Genomic DNA, 20,645 nt, shown 5'->3' with positions numbered 1-20,645 from the left:
TAAGAAACTTGAAAAGTGTAAGTATATGCAAATCTAAGACATTATTGCTGTTGTGTAAGAGTACAAAACTTCCCTTGTCCCTTACCATGTGTCCATTGTCTAAGAAAGACAAAATTTATAAGAATGGCAATTTTAAAGACACTATTTTAATTTCTTGAATGATCTGTCTAGGAAAAAGGAAAATATGTTCTATGGCTTTCGGGTTTAAATAACGAAACTTTCATTTTTAATGGTTGTTCTATAAAGAAACAGAATCCTTATTATATATTGATCTTAGAGCACAATGAACCAAACACTTGTTTGAAGGTTTTTCTATATATTTTCATAAATTAAAAATAACCTAAAATGGAAGTTTTCAATCAATCCTATCTTAGTATTCTTTCTATAGTATGAAACCCTATGCTGTAAATTGCTTTAGATCCTTTTTTTTGAACAGGGTTTTGAAATAAAGACTGGAGATGTCATCATCATTGGTCATATCGACAATAGTAAAACATTTAAGTAGATTGTTAGCAAATAAAAACTCATAAAAACAATCATTAGGATATCTGAATTTGGCACAATTAAAAACAATCTTGATGGTACAAAATCTTACAATATTACAATGATGCAATAAGCAAGTTAACTGGGAAAGGATTATTTAAAATAAGTTAAATGCTATAACCTCTGTACCAAAATAATGTAGAAATTAGTTTGTTGCATCATCCTCTTGCATACTATAAGAGTACTGAGAGAGTAGCCTCACATGGGTGAGTGCTCAAAATCATTTGCTCCAATTTTTTAAAGCAGCTTTAAAATAATTGACTCCCAAATCCAGATATTAAATGCCAACTTCTTACTGGCAATAATGCTTATGGCTAAGATAGAAATGAGATTCTTTACAGAAACGCTGACACAGCCCTAACTGTAGGCACTTGAGTGTGCAGCTATAATTCTTTCTTCAAATCTTACCCAGCAATGCTTCAGGTAAAGGAGTCCGCAGAATATGTAAACAGTAAGAGACAGTCCGAGAGCTTTTACAAAATCATAAACCTATGACACATTGATATTCACCGTTGATCGCTACCACTAAATGCCTAAATCATTCAAAGTGTATTGATTAGCTCCTCCATAGGTAAAAGGTGGGCAACGTATTATAAAATCAACATTTCTTAATTCATTCGATTTGCAAGAGCTACACATTTTAAGCTGACAATGTAAAACCTCTAAAAGGTTTTTCAGAAAGCCTTCTGCCTTATTTAGCATTTTGACCATTAATCAAGAACAATGAGAAAAGAATATTAAAAAATAAAGCAAAACAGGACAAAGATTAAGAAAGCTTTTCTCTTCCATTTGGAAATCTATTAAGCTATAAAATAAGTTCCCAAGAGGCATCAGTTTCCTGTGTGGAAGGCATTTAAAACTGAACCAGATAACATAAATCTCAGAACAGACCAAAGGAACACAACTTATATTGGGAGAGTGGCTAGAATGGAGGACTTCACTGTGTAACCCTGATTCTCATTTTTAAAAATGTCTACGATAACGATGCTTTTAATGAGGAATTAATTTTAATGCTGAGCCAACTCAAAGTCATAACCAGGACATGGTGGTACCTCTACTGTGCACTGCCGTCTAGCCAACAGACAACTATTGATCCTACACTAGGAAATACTGTTTTGATGTCTATTGATCAGAACTCTAACAGGGAAATTGTGATTTTTGAATGGAAGACAGTCATGAGTTACCACTTTTTGTAAATATAGAGTTGAGAATAAATAGGTGGTATAAATATTGTACTATACAAATACTAAAATTATTAACTTGTTAAAAGATAAGCAAAATACCCTTAGTAAGCTTATGTGGGATGATATTCTACAAGGATGAACTTAAAATTGCAATACCTTGCATCACAAGTATTCCGATTTTATAGAATTCTAAAAATTCGCTACCTTACATCACTTCTAACTTTTATTTTACTTTATAAAATCAATATATCACAGAAAAACAAGTGGAAATGTGGAACAAATTTATTTAAAAAATCATCACTGAATTATATCTTAAACTCAAGCCAGTAATCCATTTAAATTCAAATTTAATCTTTTTACAATCTGCATTTTACTTAAAGGCAAAAATCACACTTATTAGGAGTTACACATTATCGTGTAAATCTGTAACAAGCTGTCATCTGACAAAGTCTTTGTATCATGTCAGGAAATAACACTCATTATATTATAATATTAATTTCAAATGCTAATTTTCTCATCATTAGATGGCAGAAAAGAAATAACGTGCTGTTAATACTGTAATAAAGAATGTGTTGCTGAATAAGGACTTCAGAGAAAATAATACATCCAGGATTGATATTTACATTGTGCAAATGCCTAGTAGTCCTATTAATTAGGGAAAGTAACCTATTTGTTAAAACACTGGACACAGGCAAGGAAAACTGGGCAGGGACAGGTAACATACACGCATACTTCTTAGGTTACCTGCAATATTTATCAATTCAGCGTACTGTTTTCCTAAAAATTTTAAGTGTTGCAAAAACAAGTAAAAACGTTCTAGCTATTGTCCCAGTATCATGTGGTTAGTGACTCATTTGGACCCAACTCCCTGTGACTGCTTTCAACGAAAAAGGCAATTTTCTCAAAATTAAAGTTCAACATCCTCAAATGAGTGCACTAATAGCATTTTTAAAAAAGTATATTCTTCAGGTTGCCAGTATGGATGAAAAAGTAAAATGGAATTCCAGCAACAGCCCAACCTTGCCCCGGCCCCTACCGCCCCAATGGCAGATCTACTAAATGCATATGTTTCTGGTTCCTAGAAAATTAAACGACTAGTTTTCAAATCCTGAAAACGTGTTATCCACCTGATGTTGAGACTTAGCAAATAAGCTCAATATCCGCTGAAAAAGGTAGAATAAAGCTGTTAGCCATCCAGAGGGCCAAATGATGATCTGCTCTTTTTGATACCTGCTGGGGTGGGGTACATGATGAGATTGGGGAATGTTTTCATTTAGATCTACCCTCCTCAGCCGCTCTGTTTTCCTTTCACATCATAACCTCCTCATGTTATAAGGCTGGAAACGGCTCTAAGAATGTGGAGAATGTAAACAGTCTTTTATTGTCCAAGAGGATGGCAGTGTGTAAGGAATGTGTGCTTATCACACCACTGCAGCTCCCACCTCACTTACCATGATAAAGTGCTCCAGGAAAAAAAACATTACAACCCAAGCACAATCCAAAAACGGATTAGAATTTGACATAAGCTTCCTTAAAAATGAATCAATCAATCCATGCTGTAATATTAGAATCTAGCTCTTCAGGAGGGTATATAATCCCTTCAAGATGTATTTCCTATTCCCTATTGACTATGGTGGTGTGAAAAAAAAAATCTAACATTTCCAATATAGCAGCTGATGGGAGAACTTTTTCCCAACATATGCCCAAATGTATTTCCTCATCTTTATGAGTCTAACACAGTGGAACACATACACAGTTCATGATCACTGAATGCAAAATTAAATTAACGAACTAAGAGTTCCATGATGATATCCTGAAAACCTAACCTAAGTACCTGATTTCCTCAGGCTTTTAGTTTTATTTACACACACCATACAAATGCTGCTGGCTAGATCATCTTTTATTGGAATCCAGCTTAAACATTTAAAAAAAAGCAAGTGATACTAAAGTCTCATGTCGCATATATGTTGCATGCACGATGCCTTAGATTTAAAATGTACTTTAACATGCAATATTGTATATAGACAGCATGTGATGGCTCACTGAAGGACATCTGGGAACACCACTGCGTTTTGCTCTTGATGCCACTGAAGAATCTCTTCCTTAATGCTGTGCAAGTGAAGCTAATCTCTGTTGTAAGGAAGAGTGGGAAGGCTCTTCCATATCCTCTCCCCTTCACTAAGACCTTTTAGAATCTCTTCCATCCTCAAAACTTGCAAAGTATCTCTGTATCTACAGTATCATACATCTCATAGAGAAACTTTCATAAGTTACTTGATCTTTCCCTCTAAAAGAAATAATAGAAGAGAAGAGAAGAAAGAAAACATCATCATTCTCTAAATGCTTCCTTAACCTTGTTTTAACAGCCCAGGGCTAACTGAGTAAAATCTGAAGTATGAGGACCAAAGAAACCGTGGGATACGGAGAAAGCTCTCTTTAACAGCACCGCATCAAGTTAAGTGTCAAGAGAGCAGGATAAAACCATCACACAGGCGAAAGCAGTCCCTTTCTGTAATTTCACTTTAAAAGTTGTCTTCTTGACGGTTCTGCTGGTGACTCCCTTACATAAAATTAACTAGCAATACATACAGTATGGAGGTCTATTTCGGAAGGAGGAGAGCACGGCGCCACGAGGGAAAAGCGAGGAGAGACAATAGTTACAACGGGAACAGTCGCTCAAAGCCTCGCTGGTAAACCCTGAACCACCTTCTAATACCCTTCCTGTTCCTTAGAGCCCCTTCGGCCGCCAGACCAGGCAGGAGAGGTCTTTGGTAGATTACTGCTTAGAGATTCCCGAGAGGGGGCTCCAGCGTGGACTTGGACGTGAAAGTTACATCCTGTATCCCCACGGGCAGAAATCCCCATCCCAGTCCCCAGCGCCGGACGGAAACCGAAGAGAAATCCAACCTGCGTTCCCACTCCCCAGTCGGTCTTTTGCTTAAGTTTTCCCCTAGCATGGATGGAGCTACTAACTGACCCTAAAAACAAGGATGCACGATACCAGGGTCTGAAAGACGTGTCTGCAGGCATCTGGGTAAAATACCGTGTGAACTATAAAGACCACCAAGCCCCTCAAACTCTGGACTGGAGGCAAATCTTTCAGACCATCGTATCCCGGTACCCTCGTCTCCTCTCGCACCTTCTTCCCCGCCACTTTCTGCCTACTTTACCCCAGCTCTCAAGTCCCAACCTTGCTAAGCCCTTTCTCCGCTTTCAGGTCCCCTCCATTCTATTCTGCATTCTTCCCCTCCAACCCCTAAGGCACCCCCAACTCCTAACATTCCGCGCGCTCCTAGCCCCAAGGTCCCATGAAGCCCCAGGCTCGGCTTCTGAGTCGGCCCCCGGCGCGGTTTTCCCGCCGAAACGCGTCCCCGGCGCGCCGCCGGCCCGACACTCACCAGCTGCAGCAAGCCGGGGACCACGACGAGGGGCAGCGGCCGCAGGCGCATGGTGCCGGCTGGCGCGGCGTCTCACGAGCTGCGCGCCCTTGCCTGCCTCTCGCGCATCTCCACTTCGAGGGGCANGCGATCCGGCCCCACCGTGCGGCTGCCCGTCCGAGCTGAGCGCGCCCGGGAGCCGAGGGAGGCCCAGAGCCTTCTCTGCCCCCGTCCCCGCGCAGCAGAGGGCCGGTCCGGTGGCTCGGGGACCCGCTCTCGTTTTACCAGGGAGGGAGGGTGGGGGTAGTCTCCCTATAGGGCTACGGATAAGAGGGCTCCGGGAGAACACCCAAGGAGTTTGGAGCGAAGGCAACTGCAGTGTCCTGGGCGGGGCGTGGGGGGCTGCGAACTAGAAAGGCTGAAGCAGGGAGGTGGGGCCGGAGCCCCGGACGCCCTGGGAAAGCGCCCCACTCTGCGGCAGCGCCTAGCTCCAGAGCCCTGAGCCAGGGGCGCAAAGTGTGGCTGGCACGGCTGGACGGATTTCTGGGAGTGGAAAGTAGTGGGAACCGAGAGGGACCGGGAGGAGGGGTAGCGGCAGAGCCAGGAGAAATGGAGCTAGGCGTACGGTCCGGGCTTGTTCGGGTTTAAAGGTGGTGTAGACAGCTGGCTGGCCCAGAGACCAACAAAAGTGCGCCGCGCAAACCTTCTACCAGGACGCGGGAGAAGAACGCAGAAAATCCCGCTGCAGCCTCCCACTAGGGAAATCTTTGAGGTCGGGTGAGAATGCACACCTGCAGTGGACCTCACCCCCATGTTAACAACTGCCATTGGAGAGATCCTGAACCCTTAACCATCTCTGTGCGGGACATTGGAAGAGAAAAGTCAAAGGGCAATGGGCCTCAGGCTCTTCCAGTGTTTATTGTGGACGGGGATTTAGCCATCATTCATCAACTCTTTTGTCGAACAGGTGGGAAATTTAAGGTCCGGAGAAATACAGTCACTTTTCCAAGGATGAGTCTCTGGGCAGCTGCTTCGACATGAATGAGCAAAACAAGGTTATTTCCTACATCCAGAAACACAAAGCTCTTACTTAAAGGAAGAAAAACATACTGAGGCAAGGGAGAAGAATTGCTATTGATTTCCAGCCTTCAAAAAATAAAACAACAAAAAGTGAAGTTTGGGATGGAATCTTAGGAGAAATTCATAGGGGAATTTTAGGAAAACCTTTCTCTTCTTCTTACTACCCACCTTCCACCCCAAATAGGAATGGGAAATGAGTTTGTAAGTCTTTAAATGGTCCAGGACCATGTTTGAAGCAGAGCAGCCTCTGTGGTGGGTCCCAAAGATAATGGGATTGACTTGGGTTGGGCAAGGTCCCACCTTTTCACGTGAGGTGCCAAGATTGCATAGATGGGGAGGGAGGTTATTCCAGTGTTCTAGGATCCCAGTGTGACTTTGAGAGCACATTGTTCCTGAGGCTGTAGGTGGGTTATCTCTCAAATATAACTCTCTTCTGTATATGGAGGTAAGGAGGCAAGAGAGGGTCATGTATCCTTTCTAACCCCTTGCAAGCCTGACTGGGAGTCCCAGGGGCCTATGGCAAAGGATGCACCAGCTCTGTCCCACTTCTGCTTGTCCCCAGATTCTTACTATTCTTTGTAACAGACTTTTAGACACAATTGCTATTTGCACATCTAAGTTTATAACTCACTTCCTATAGCTATCCCTGAGGTTCATAAAATTCTCTCATTACCAAGGCTTAGAATGCACTTCTAGAAGGTTATTCTATCCTAGGAGCATAAGTAAGATCATTTTGAAAATTAGAAGAGATCTCTATGGGTTGATCTCCTTGTCCTACTTTAGGTCCCTGGATAAGGCTGCATTTTATTCACAGACAGTCTTTGGGAAATAAGAAGGACTTAATGGGGAAGGCATTGGCAGACATAGAGGAACCCCTTTTAGGAGGCGTGCTGCTAGAAGAGGAAGGGGAGGGCAAAGGACTTTGCAAGATTCAGACTCACTTAGAGTCTAAGCCTCAGCTGACTCATCTATAAAACCAGAAGGTGAAATCCCTTTCTGACTTAGTAGTTTCCAATTCTGTTATTACTAGCTCTCTAAATGATGAGTGCATGACTTAACACACTATTGAAATAAATAATTCAGGGATTTAATTACTGGGACACTTCACTCCTTAAAGTTGTTCATATTTATTACATCATTTCTTCACTTTTGAGAAACGTACAGAAAATTTTAAAGGAATCTATACTTGAACATGTGTCCTAGTAGTACAGAGTTTCTCATAAAGGAACTTACTGAAGGGTGTTGAATTCCAAGCTAAAAACTAAGGGACATGAGTGAACTTTTGCGCCCATTGATAAGTCTGTGTAGGAGAAGCAGCAAAGACCTCATTGATTAAGGCCTGGTATTACTGTGTTCATTTCTAAGGTGACTGCCAATAATGTACTGTATTCTCCAAATCTGGCTGTATGCACATGGGAAAGTGGGACAAAGGAAGGAAAGAGAGAAAGAGGGAGAGAGGAAGGAAGGAGGAAAGACAGGCAGAAAGTAGCATTTAATATATTGCTTTGTCTTTCACAATATACAGTCTAATCAGGAAACATGCAATGAGCAAAACACAGCAGACATTACAGCAAAGTGTAAGCTTAAGTGCTGCCTCATGCAATTGGAGGGAAGAAAGATCATTGTAGGCCAGTATGGATGCTTTGTAGCAGAGATGAAATGGGAGCTGACTCAGTTTCCAAGAATGGCCAAGATGAGTGTATCAGGGAGCACAGGGGAAGAACCCTTTCACGTGACAGGAAGAGCACGAGCAAAGGCAGGATGGGGGACTGCATGTGACATGGACAGTAAGTGAAGCAGACTGGCTGGGGGAAATGTGTTGAGGAAAAGCAAGAGGAAAGGTGGGCTATGGACCAGAATGTAGAGATCCAAGAATGTCAAACTAAATAGCTTAGCTTGATCTGTAGGAAATAAAGAGTTTTACAGCTTTTTGGAGGAAGAAAGTCATACATCAAGTGGCCTAAAGATATTTACATGCAGGGTGGTCTTGAGGAGGAAGCCCCATGACCCGATGGTCATGGTAGTTGGAAACACAAGAATGGAGAGATGTGGGTGCATGAGCTTATTATAAAGGAACAGTGAACTGAACTTGGGGTTGGAATATTTTTAAACTTTCCTGGCATATTGGAGGGTTTTTTTCCCTTTAAACATCACCACTTTCTCTCTTATAGGCAATTTAACAGCTAGAGAATCAGATCATTGCCTTTTCATTTTGCAAGGGTGGTTTTCACAGTGTGAGGGGAGTGAAAATAGTCTTTTCATACAGACAAGTGGCAGAAAGTGGAACCTAACAAATTTTACTGCCATATGACTCCATTGTTGTCTTTTAAAAAGGCAACTTACAGGGACGCCAATGCCTTGAGAGCAAATTTGTGAACTTGTTGCTCATCTGCACAATTAGTTTTCTTCTTGTGCTTCTCTTCTGTACTTACTTTCTCACTCTTTACTGTTCATTAGCATCATCACCAGCATGTGGATAAGAACATGTTACGCGGGATAGCATTTCAGAGTTGCCGTATATATCAGACATTAACCAACTTTCTCACTTTTATGTTTAAGGAAATGGGAGCTCAAAAGGTTATGTGACTTGATGTAGGTCATCTGGAGGGGCGTGGGCAAATCTGAAACTTGATTCAAGGCCTCCGGCTTCACAGTTCAGTGCTCTTTCCAATTCATCACTCTTCCTCAGGTATTTTCCAACTGGCCGGCAGTTATAAAAATTTTGATGTAGTGAATGAATGAACCTTTAGTTAATAAGAGTTGTGGGAATGATCTATGGATGCTAAAAGCCCCAGAATCTATCTTATTATTAGGAAAAGAAGCTTGACTGGACTGAGCCTGAAGCATTGATCTGGTAATAATTTTAGAAGAGTGAGACATGAGGAGAATTACGTGGCACAGGGCTACCGTGCAGCCTTCAGGGAAGTGGGATTCAGGACTCAGGAATATGGCACTACTTACCCAAAGACAGAGGGAATTCTCAGGAAGCCTCTGGAACTCTTAGACTTCTGTAATAAGCTGGTGGGCTTTTAGCAGTTCTGAACAACTAATATCCTTTTTAGTTGCCATTCTTGTTGAGTAATTGAATATTCTTGAGTTACTATTTAATAAAATATGATGCCATTATTACATTGACTTTAAACCCTGGCTGCACATGGAATCACTGCGGACATTAAAATCTCTAAAAGTGGACTCGAGCACTGATATTTTTCACTGAAGAGATTTCACTATACAGTCATGGCTGAGATCTACTGCTCTACCAGAAACTTTTTTTTTCTTCCTTCCTCCCTCCCTTGATTCCTTCCTTCCCCTACAGGATTTTGCCCCCACATTTAGAATGCACTGAGATTTTAACAGAATATCATTTGAGCCTATTTTTATTCTTAGTTATATAGAACTTCTCAGGAGGAAGCTAGACACTTTCTTTGTAGATATTTGGGCATGGCTGGGGGATTTATTAAGTTTTATCACACAAATTTATCAGTGGCTACTGGTTCAAACACAAATCAAAGGATTCCTCTGTAATGAAATTGGTTTTTCTCCAATGCTGGTGGCCACAACAGTAGCTCTTCACCATCTCTTCCTTGGATGTTAAAAAGATGCTACCAGGAGCATACTGTTGGTTGATGCCACTGTCAGCAACCGAGAGGAGAGCCTAGACAGGAGGGAGGTGGCCTNGTGGGTCACAAGGCAGGAGAGAGCTTCTCCCTGAGTGCTAATATATCTCTACCAAATTGGACTGATTTTTATAAACCTGTCAGTTTCTTTCCATGTATGTTTCCATGCATTGTCCATAGATGTGTGATTATTTGACTGAGTAAACACCTTTTCTATTTGTATATCAAATATGATGGATATCACAACTAGGAAATCATTTAACCTGCTTTGAATGTTGCTTCATAGAAGGAGGGAGAGCAGATCATAGAAGGTTAGAATTGTAACATCTTGCTTAGCGCCTCAGTTTATAAATGAAGAAACCGAGACCCCAGATGTTTCCAAGGTCACACAGCCATGCCCTGGCAGGAGAAGACCAGACTCCAGTTGCTCTTTTGACTTTGACTATACTAGGCTTACTCTGGGGTGGGTAAGTTGATCCACACAGGTTAAGAAAGGAACAGTAAAGGAAAACCTCATTTACAGAACAGGATCTTAGGTAATCAAATGGAAATTTTCCAATATGAATTGAATGCTTAGGGTTCCTAGAAGAGGGAAGACAGAAATCCCGGCTGAAAAGAGATTAGAAAGGACTCCCTACTTCCCTCACATACTAACAGGGCACTCTCGGTTGCTACTGCCCAAACACAACTCAAGTCACACAAGGACAGGAGAAGCATTCTAATGGTTCCCATTAATAGGAAATTCCAAGGCTACAGGTAGTTTCAGGCAATCTGAGGCTAGATTAAGAAATTTTTGAGCAGAATATTGGGCCAGCCATCCTGAGCATGTAAGTGCATTAAAGTGTGCTAGGGGTACTGGCTGGCTGCTGAAAGCTTGAGGTTGGACCCCCAGAGAGCAAGGAATAAAACCTGTCCTCCCCGGAGCTGACTTTTGTAAACCAACCACCACTGATTTTCTGCAGAAGGAAGTTGAAGTTATTTCTTTAGTTTTCTTACTGATACTGATTGTTTTTCAGATGTCTTTTTTCCTTGACGTGGTCTTTTCTTGCCTCCAGTTTTCTTTTCTAGATATTTGAATGACTGTCATCTCCTAACTTCTCACACTATACTTTTCTGTATCTGCCTGGAAAGCACCTCAGTGCCCAGCATCTTGTTTATTAGCAGAGACCCATACTTGCTGCATCAGATGAACTGGGACCGTAACCTGTGGAAGATGGTGCAAAATCACAGGAGTAGCTATAGCTACTTCCCACCTCTAAAGGAATAATAGTTCTTCCTTACGCACCATGGAGGCCGTCACTTACCAAAACACAGCAGCAGCTACATATACCAGTGGTTTAACCACACCAAGGCACTGTCTATCAGCTTCAAGCAATTAGTATTCTTTTTTGATTATTTATTCATTTTTACAGCCAGGCTCTTATTTATTTAAACATTGCATTTGGAAATACCTGTAGCTTTTGAACTGTGCTCTTTAGCAGGATGGATGAGTCCTACAGGGTGTTGCATCTTGAGTCTTTTTGTGAAATACACAACTGCCATATTTCACTTTGTGGTCCCTCTGGACCCCAGCATTTCTATTCAAGTGCTGCTTTCATGTTTTATTTCAAGCTGTGTCAAGTGGATGGTACTTTGCCTTCAAACAGAAACTGTGTTAGAAAACAAGTGGGCTAATTTTCCTATCCTAATAAAGTACAGATTTACGTTAAAAGGCTATTGGGATTTGATATGAAAATCTCAATTTCTAAGCCTTTGGAAGCATCTATTTTGCCCCTCTGCTGATCTAAAATGAACTTGTCTAATGTTTCCTTGGCAGAGTAATCATCACACCAAGATGCCTTCTCTTCATTTATTGAAATATCTTGAGTGCTATCTACTGGCCAAATGTGGCATTGCCTCATAAAGCATGAGCTTCCAGCAAACTCTTCTAAGTATAACTTTGTCTAGGAATGGACTCATACCATATGTTTCAGCACATGCTGACACATACTGAGGACCCACATTCTTGAAGGATATCACTGCTAAGGATCTCATTGTTTTCTAGATCAGAGGATCCCTCAATTAGGAGTCATACAGTTGTAATATGTGAAATTTGATGGATAGGCCCCCACCTGCCAGTGGCTCCTTGAAATGGATGACTATCAATAGCTTAAATCTGATTCTCACTTTGCTGAGTAATGTGAATAGATAAAAATAAGCCATTAATTTAAAATGAGCTATACAGAATCAGTCAATATTCCCATGTCTTCATGTGTATAAAAAGAAAGAGCAGAGAAGTTAATAAAAATCTTTTCCCGTTAATTTGCACTATTACTAGGTAAAAAGCACATGCCACTACTTACAGTATTGATCAGAACGCTTGAAAGGTAACAGATAGCTAATATTTTGTATGAGTTAAACTTCATCCAATTATTGCTAACCAAACCATATTTTCTGTCCAGTGTCTTTCCTTTTTAAGAATCTTACAAATTATCTGGAGATGGGGCACCTGGGTGGCTCAGTCGGTTAAGCATCCAACTTCGGCTCAGGTTATGATCTCACGGTTCGTGGGTTCGAGCCCCACATCGGGCTCTGAGCTGACAGCTAGCTCAGAGCCTGGAGCCTATCTCAGATTCTATGTCTCCCTCTCTCTCTGACCTTCTCCTACTCATGCTGCCTCTCTCTCTTTCTCAGAAATGGATAAAACATTAAAAAAAATTATCTGGAGAATTTACTTTAATTAGGATTGCAGAAAACAGCGTATCATGTGAGTGAAAAACAGTGAACAAGTGAGAGTCAATGCCAAGTGACTTGAGAGACACATGCAGAGAACCATGGGAGCTTACTGTAGCAAAATGAATGATTTTGTCCCCTTTAGGATAATAGCTGTAAAGGAAGAACCGAGGACAGGAGATTGCTATTGATTATCAAGAAATAATGAAGAGAAAGGCTTAATGGGTTGACATTAACTTAGGCAAAGATCCAGATTACGAAGCTGGAGTTAGCAGGAAGTTCATGCAGACATATAGATTTAGCAATATACAGGGCAATAGAATGTCCTATTTTATTTTTTGTTATTAAAATATAATTTGTGCTGCCTTTAATTCAATTATTTTAAGCTGTTTATTCAGTAATTTAGAGTTATTTATGTCAGTTAATATCTATGTATTCTAATTCAGATTATAATTTAGAAACTGAATATTCTGTATTCTGGGACTGTATATGTAAAATATTCAGTTATCTGTATGTGACTAAATAATGATAGATATAAGCATTTTGATTGATGGCGAAAATGAGAACACATAAGTTAAAAATACATAATTATAGGGGCTTCTGAGTGGCTTACTCAGTTAAGCGTCCAACTCTTGGTTTCAGCTCAGGTCATGATCTCACGGTTTGTGGTTTTAAGCCCCACATCAGGCTCTGTGCTGACAGTGTGGAATCTGCTTGGAATTTTCTCTCTCTCTCTCTCTCTTAAAATAAATAAACTTTAAAAAAATACATAAGTATATTTTAAAACCTTTCTGTTTCAGCAATTCAGTATTTAAAAATTATATTTACAGGCATAAGCAGGAATTTCACTAATACTTATTTTTAATCTTTCCTAAATTGGACTTTCTATTTTTTTAACCCCAGGTGCTGTACATATATTACCACATATAATTATTACAACAACCCTGTAAGGTGGGTATTATCTGAAATTTGCAATGACAAAGCTGAGGAATACAGGAATTAAGTATTTTGCTCAAGATCATTCAACTCTTATATGACAGGACCCAAGATTTAGATGCAGACACTCTGGAGCTTTTTCTCTTAACCATTATACAACATTGCCTTACAGAGTATTGCTGTTTACATCCTGTCGGTAAAGTTCTAGATTTACCCAAACTCTTCATTTTTCTCATTTATAACCAATAGAAATGAGGAAAAGTAGCATATAGTGTGATACTACTGAAAAAGTTGTGTGTATGTGTATACATTGTGTGAAAATAACTGCCACCATGCCTGACTTCGAGTGGGAATCCCCCCAAAACTTGTTAAATCTGAATCATGAAAATGCCATTTTCAACCACAAAGGAGAGGTTTTACTTTTTTCTTTTCACTAATAACCACTGTGATAGATTGCTCTATGTGATTCTATCAAGCTAGGAATCACATTTCCCAGTATCCTTTCCCCTACATAGTTGTGTGTTAGAGCTGGCCAAAGAGATCTATATCTGCATGAGATCCAGAAGGTCTGAAGCCCCGAGGCAGCCATTCCTCTCTCAAGGTCTTCAGCTTTTAATAGAGAGACACAGGTTAGACCAAGGTTAGCCTGCCCTTGCTCTCCTCCATCCGTATCCAGCTCTTCTTTCCAGGGGCTGTGCCTGCTGGTGAGTCACTACCCTAGCCCCCTTTCTAGCAGCTTGGTGTGGATACACAGAGTGGTGGTCACACGGACATCTTTCCTTAGATCACTCCAAGGATTCCCCTTCATGAAACTGCTTGGTTCTCAAAATATCCTGACTGAACATTTTTTTTTTTTTTTTAAACATTTTGAGGGCACCTGGGTGGCTCAGTTGGTTGTGTCTGACTTCGGCTCAGGTCATGATCTTGCAGTTCCTGAGTTTGAGCCCCACCTTGTGCTCTGTGCTGACAGCTGGGAGCCTGGAGCCTGCTTCAGATTCTATGTCTCCCTCTCTTTTTGCCCTTCCCCCTCCCCAACCCAACTCACACACTCTCTCTCTGTCAAAAAAAAAAAAAAACCACATTAAAACAAATTAACGTCTATTTATTTTTAAGTAACCTCTACACTCTCAAACTTACAATCCTGAGATCAAGAGTCATGTGCTCTACCCTCTGAGCCAGCCAGGCACCACATCCTGACTGAACCTTGACTGGCATGTCTCTTAGTTTTATACTCCTTTTTAAATTTACCCAACTAAAAATTGGTCACAATGGTCACAACTAGGCAAAAAGATGAAGGCCCTCAGTTCCCCTAATGTTGATTGCCTGATCATTTACAACTAAAAAGTCTTTCTCAGGGAGTACTGTGCCCCTCTTTAAGTAGTCAATGGAATAAATATTACTACTATTTCCTGGCTTTTCCTTCCTCTGCCTGCTAGAAGGGTTCTGCGTCGCCTGCTGATTGCTCCCCCTTCTTTTCCTCCCTGAAAAAAGTCCTTCCTTGCCAGACTCCTTGGATCTAACTGGCAATTCAAGAGTACATGGTGAGTGAAGCAGAACCAAGAGACATGAGGTAGTGAGGGTTGGAGGAGTTTTTCAAGAGTAGTTAAGAGGAGAGAGCTGGAAAAAGTTTTAGTATATAAATGCGGTGGAAAGGGAAAAAAAGGCGGTTTCTAAAAAATATCACATGGATGATGCAGCTTTTTCATGGTATTCAAAATATTAAATTAATATTAAGTAAAAAATATTAAGGAAAATAAGTAAGTTGTTAAGCAAAGAATGAGTTATTTTGAAATTAATTTCAGTCACACAGATTGGATTTTTTAAATTATGACCCCTTTGTGGGACTGAACTATGTGGACTGTGGCTTTGTAAGGGTTACATGTATATAATAGGCTTCATAAATACCACGTGGTCTTTAAATTGGCAGTCAAAACAATTCACCCCAATCTTTGAAATTTCTTGAGATCTCAGTACTTTTTCTGAATCCAAAATTAATCTTTTAAGTATTATCCAAAGTGCAAAAATGTATTTCTACATCCATAAATGTTTCTCAAAGTATATTTTACTAAACCATGTCCAAGGAAAGGTAATAGATATGAAGAAAAAAATCCTAAGTACAACCAAGTTTAGGGAAGTCTAGATAAAATAAATTGATTTATTCAAGGACTATTTAAAGCCCTTAATTTTTTTTCTTGGAACTTTTTGAGTGCCTCTTTTATAACTAGTGTAATCAAAAATATATTTTGAGAGACACAAAGAGAACCACATAATAGCCATGTCTTCCTGCACACAAGAGAAATTTAGTGGGTCATGGGCAAAGTCAAATGTGTCTGGATTTTTGTCTATGCATTGATTATGGGGAAGGAAAAAGTGAGAACAAAGGTTGTAAGTTAGACTTATGTATTTGACCTGGTAAGAGACCAGCTTTTATAATATTCAGTTGTATCCCTTAATTGTAATTAGCATATTTCTGCTCTGAGAAATTAAAATCAGTGTAGAATAGAAGTGCGTGCTTTGTTGTTTTTGTTTTGCATACAGTAAAACTCCTTCTTTGTAATGTATGGTTTTATGGATTTTGGCAAATGTATACAGTTTAATTTTTTCACAAATTTCTTAAATTATCTCTTTGTACTCAATCTACAATTCCAAACCCTGGCAGCGTGATTTATTTTCTATCCCAATAGTTTTCTCTTTTCCTGGACATCGAAAAATATATAGCCTTTGGGATCTGACCTCTTTTGCTTAGCAAAATGCTTTCATGTCTCATCCGTATTGTTGCACGAATAAATAGATAATTTCTGTGTTGCATTGTACAGATATTTTGGAGTTTGTTTCTCCTGTGGAAAGACATCTAGGTTCTTTCTTATTTTTGGCAATTATGAATAAAGCTGTGTGGACATTTGTTTTCCAATTTAGCTGGGTATAAATACCTAGTAGTGGGATTACTGGATCATATATCAAGTGTCTGTTTAAGTTTAAAAGGAATTAACAAACCGTTTTCTAGTGTCTATACCATTTTGAATTCCTACAAGCAGCGTATGATAGTTACAATTCCTCCACTTCCTCATTCACATTTGAAATTGTCATAGTTTAAAATTTTAAACAATTCTAATAGGTACGTAGTGAATTCTCATTGTGTTTTTAAGTTGTAATTCCCTAAAAACTATTGATAATGAGGATGATTTCAGATGTTTATTTGCTTTCCATATATCTTCTTTGGTAAAGTGTCTGTTCCAATATTTTGCCCAGTTTCTATCTGGTGCTTTTGTTTTTAATTATTGAATTTGGGTAGTGTTTACATATTCTCAATACAAGACTTTTACCAGATATATGATTTAGAAATATTTTTTCCTATTTTGCGAATTGTCTTTTCATCTTTTTAACAGTGTCTTTCACAGAGCAAGAGTATAAAATTTTGAAAGTCCAACTAATCAATATTTTCTTTTATGTGTTGTTCTTTTGGAGTTGTATCTAAAAACTCTCTGACACATCTCATGTAATGCAGATCTCTCCTAGAAGAAATTTTAGGTCTATGACCATTTTAAGTTTTTTGTTTGTTTGTTTTAAATATAGTAGGTCATATGGATCAAAGTTATTTGTTTTTTCTTTTTGGATATCCAATTATTCCAAAAGTCTTTCTCCATTGACTCACTTTTGAACATTTGTCAAGAATCAGTTGGCTATATTTGTGTCATCTATTTCTACCTCTCCATTCTGTTTGATTGATCTATGTGTCTGTCCTTTTGGCAATACATTGCTTTGATGACAATAGCTTTAGAGTAAATTTTGTAATCCAGAAATGTGAGGCCTCTGACTATTCTCTTTTCTTTTTTTTTCAGAATTGACTATTCTAGTTCCTTTGTCTTTCCATGCAAATTTTAGAATCAGCATGTCAATATCTGCCAAAAAAAAGGAGAGAGCTTCTTGAGATTTATTTGGGGACTACAATTTGAATTTAAAGATCAAACTGGGGAGAAGAAGTGAGGAATGGAGTTTTAACTATCATTTCTTTCTTTTTTTTTTTTTCAGTTTAAGGTATACAACATAATGATTTGACTTACATATTCATGAAATGATTACCTCAATAAGTTTAGTTAATATCCATCATCTCATACAGATATATAAAAAAAGAAAAAACATCTTTGTAGTGAGAACTCTTAGAATTTACTCTCTTAACAGCGTTAATATTACCATACAGCAGTAGTATATCATGATGCTATATATTACATCTTCAGTACTTATTTATCTTGTAACTGGAAATTTGTAACTTTTGATCAGCTTCATCCAATTCTCCCTCACCTCATCTCTGGTAACCACAAATTGGATCTCTTTTTCTATGAGTTCAGTTTTGTTGTTGTTGTTGTTTAGATTCCACATATATGTGAGATCATAGAGGATGTCTTTTTCTGACTTATTTTACTTAGCATGTCTTCGAGATCTATCCATGTAGTCACAAAGGACAGTATTCTACCTTTATTATGGCTGAATAATATTCCATTTTGTATATGTGTGTGTGTACACACATATATATAAATAGTATATATATGTAGTATATACATATATTAGTACTTCTTTATTCATTCATCCATCTATGAACTTAGGCTGTTTCCATATGTCTGTTATTATAAATAATGCTATATGAACATGGGGGTGCAGAGATCTCTTCAACATAGTGTTTTCGTTTCCATCAGATATAGTCCCAGAAGTGTAATTGGTGGATCTTATGCGAGTTCTATTTGTAATTTTTTGAGGAAACTCCTTACTGTTTTCAATAGTGGCTGTATATTTGGTATTTTCTTTATGACTATTGAACAAGTTACCCCATCTTTGAGCCTCTGTTTGTTTGTCTATAAAGTGGCAGAGCAGGGAAGATGATAACTCAAGAAGTGTGGGAAATATACTCATGTCATTCATGGTCACTCATATCAACATATTGTGAAAATGTATTGTCAGCAAATGGTCCCTATTCTGATATTCAATATAATTTTTTACAACGTTTTGCATTTGTTTACTGTTTAGCTGTCAACAAAGCATATCTTTTAAAAAATTTCCATAGTAGTCACCTCTTAGATCTCTATAAACCCCATGAGGTGGACTGGGCAGGAAAGAAACTGAGGCTCACATATCAAGTAATTTTCCTAAATCTTTAAGAACAAGATTTTTTTTAAATCTGGAAATTGGCAACTGGCTGTTAGCAATCTGATGTTTCCTTTTGGTTGTTTTGTGAGCAGAACAATACTTTCATCTTTGTCTTAACCTAGAGAATGGCTGTAACTCCTCCCTTTGAGGGGAGATGAGAATCATGAATGCGCTTAAAACACTGTAAGGTACCCAGAGGAAAGCTTGAATGAAGATAAGAAACACTTTTTGTCAGTAGAGAGTATCTTTAAGCCTATTGATCATCATTCCTTGAGTGAGACAACAAACCAAACCCAAACTTTAAAGTTTCCTTCCTATTAGAAAGAGAAACTGAAATGCCATAGCCTGTGGTTGAAAATCTTCTATCTTTCAGCAACAGTCCTCTATCTTCATTTTTCTCAGCCTTATATGTTATAACTTTTCAACCTAGATTATCACCTCCCAGCCAAAGCAAATCATTGCTGCTCTAACATACAGCACTATCCTCACGCCCATTAATTTCTTGTTTTGCCTCCTCCACAATACTACCTCCCCTTTTTTTTCAAATACATTTTCAAGGTTTAACTTAAATGAAACTTTCCGTGGTTTATCCAACTAGTAGTGATATATTGGTTTCTGAGTTCTTTCCATAGATATTTGTGAGTACCTCTCATGAGATATTTCTCAAACATGGTATATGTTAGTATCATTTTTATCTGAGAATGTCTTATCAGAAGGACCACCTGACAAACTTCCTGGAGAGACTGTATTCATGTTCTTTTCTGTCTCTACAGAATGTGAAAGTATGTGGTATACGTGACCGATTTCCCTATGTATTAATTAATCGGAATGAAGTAACTGTCAATGTTTGATACACTAATAATAACATATTAAGATTTCTAATATGACTCCAAATTTAAATATTCAGTCTGGGAAGGGTTTGGACTTGGACAGAGCTGCTTATGTAGTTCATCTTCTTGGTTCTAAATTGTCTGTTCTATTTTCTGCTCATTCCTCTTCATCTACCACCCCTTCCCCCCTTGGCACTTGAGTGAGCTCACATGGTACTGGGGGGCTCCCTCTTTATAGGACCAAATTTTCTGAGACTTTGCTGATTTCATTCTTCTCATCAAACATTTCCTCTCAGCTGTACCATGTGGCCAAAGGTACTGTCTTTTCTAAGTGATGTGTGAAGAAAAGAAAGAGAAAAGGGATTTTCATCTGATGATACACTAACAGAATTCAGGTTAGGAATTTTAGTGAGAAGGGCATGGTATTTGAAGACAGGTAGTCCTGTATTCAGATCCAGACTCTACTAGTTACTGTCTTTGTGACCTTGGGTGAATTGTGAAGTTTAACTAAAAGCATATACAGTATTTCTAGAACATGAGGTGCTAACTCCACATTGGTTTCCTTGTCCCTGGTTTTCTGTAATTCTTCTCTGAGAATACAATAAGAGCTATTATTTATTTAATATTTTCCATATGTCAGAAGCAGTGCTAAGTGATTTATGCACATTTCCTTATAAGTGTTGAAGCAATCTAACTTTCTGGAATTACTATACCATTTTTCTTAAGAACAAGTGAAGACTTCATTTAAATAACATTTTGTAAGGTCATAAGATAGGAAAGTAGTAAAGTTGGCATTTGAACCTCAATCTGACTACTAAGACCTGGGCTTTTAGATACTATGTAATATATTACTGGTTATACGCACTGTGCCTCATTAGAAATTTCATTTGTGAAGTCAGGAATAGGGAACATTCAACATCGAGTAAACTCATAGAAGATATATTTTAGGTTGCATAGATTTTTCCTCTCTCTTTCAGACCATATCACAAGAAGTATTTACCTGTAACATCTTGTTACAATTTTTAAAATGTATTTTAGTTTGGCAAGGTATATTTATATGTTCATAGCATTCTGCTGAACCTTTTCTACACTAAGTCCTTATAGCCAATTAATCAAGAAGCACTGTGAAGTCTTTCGTAATAACACCATCACTGATGTTATTTCCGTTGTTGGTGGGGTTGGAGGTTTTAGGAAAGGATGTGGCTATTCCTAATCAGAGCTACTACC

The 20,645-nt window shown here is 38.8% G+C and overlaps 1 protein-coding gene across 1 annotated transcript in view; it reads right to left on the bottom strand.

Annotated features, from left to right (window-relative positions):
• Positions 1–5,204, bottom strand: part of NXPH2 (neurexophilin 2) — a 109,634-nt gene extending 104,430 nt beyond the window's left edge. Inside the window, exon 1 of the mRNA XM_077767815.1 lies at positions 5,126–5,204. Coding sequence (XP_077623941.1) covers positions 5,126–5,176 — 51 coding nt within the window. The 5' untranslated portion in view covers positions 5,177–5,204. The remainder of the gene's footprint in view (positions 1–5,125) is intronic.
• Positions 5,205–20,645: the final 15,441 nt, after the last annotated feature.

The sequence above is a fragment of the Crocuta crocuta genome, unplaced genomic scaffold (genome assembly GCF_008692635.1).
Source record: "Crocuta crocuta isolate KB4526 unplaced genomic scaffold, BGI_CrCroc_1.0 scaffold154, whole genome shotgun sequence".
Taxonomy (NCBI): Eukaryota; Metazoa; Chordata; class Mammalia; order Carnivora; family Hyaenidae; genus Crocuta; species Crocuta crocuta.
Note: the sequence above shows the minus strand (reverse complement) of the source record. Positions and strands in the feature narration are given on the sequence as shown.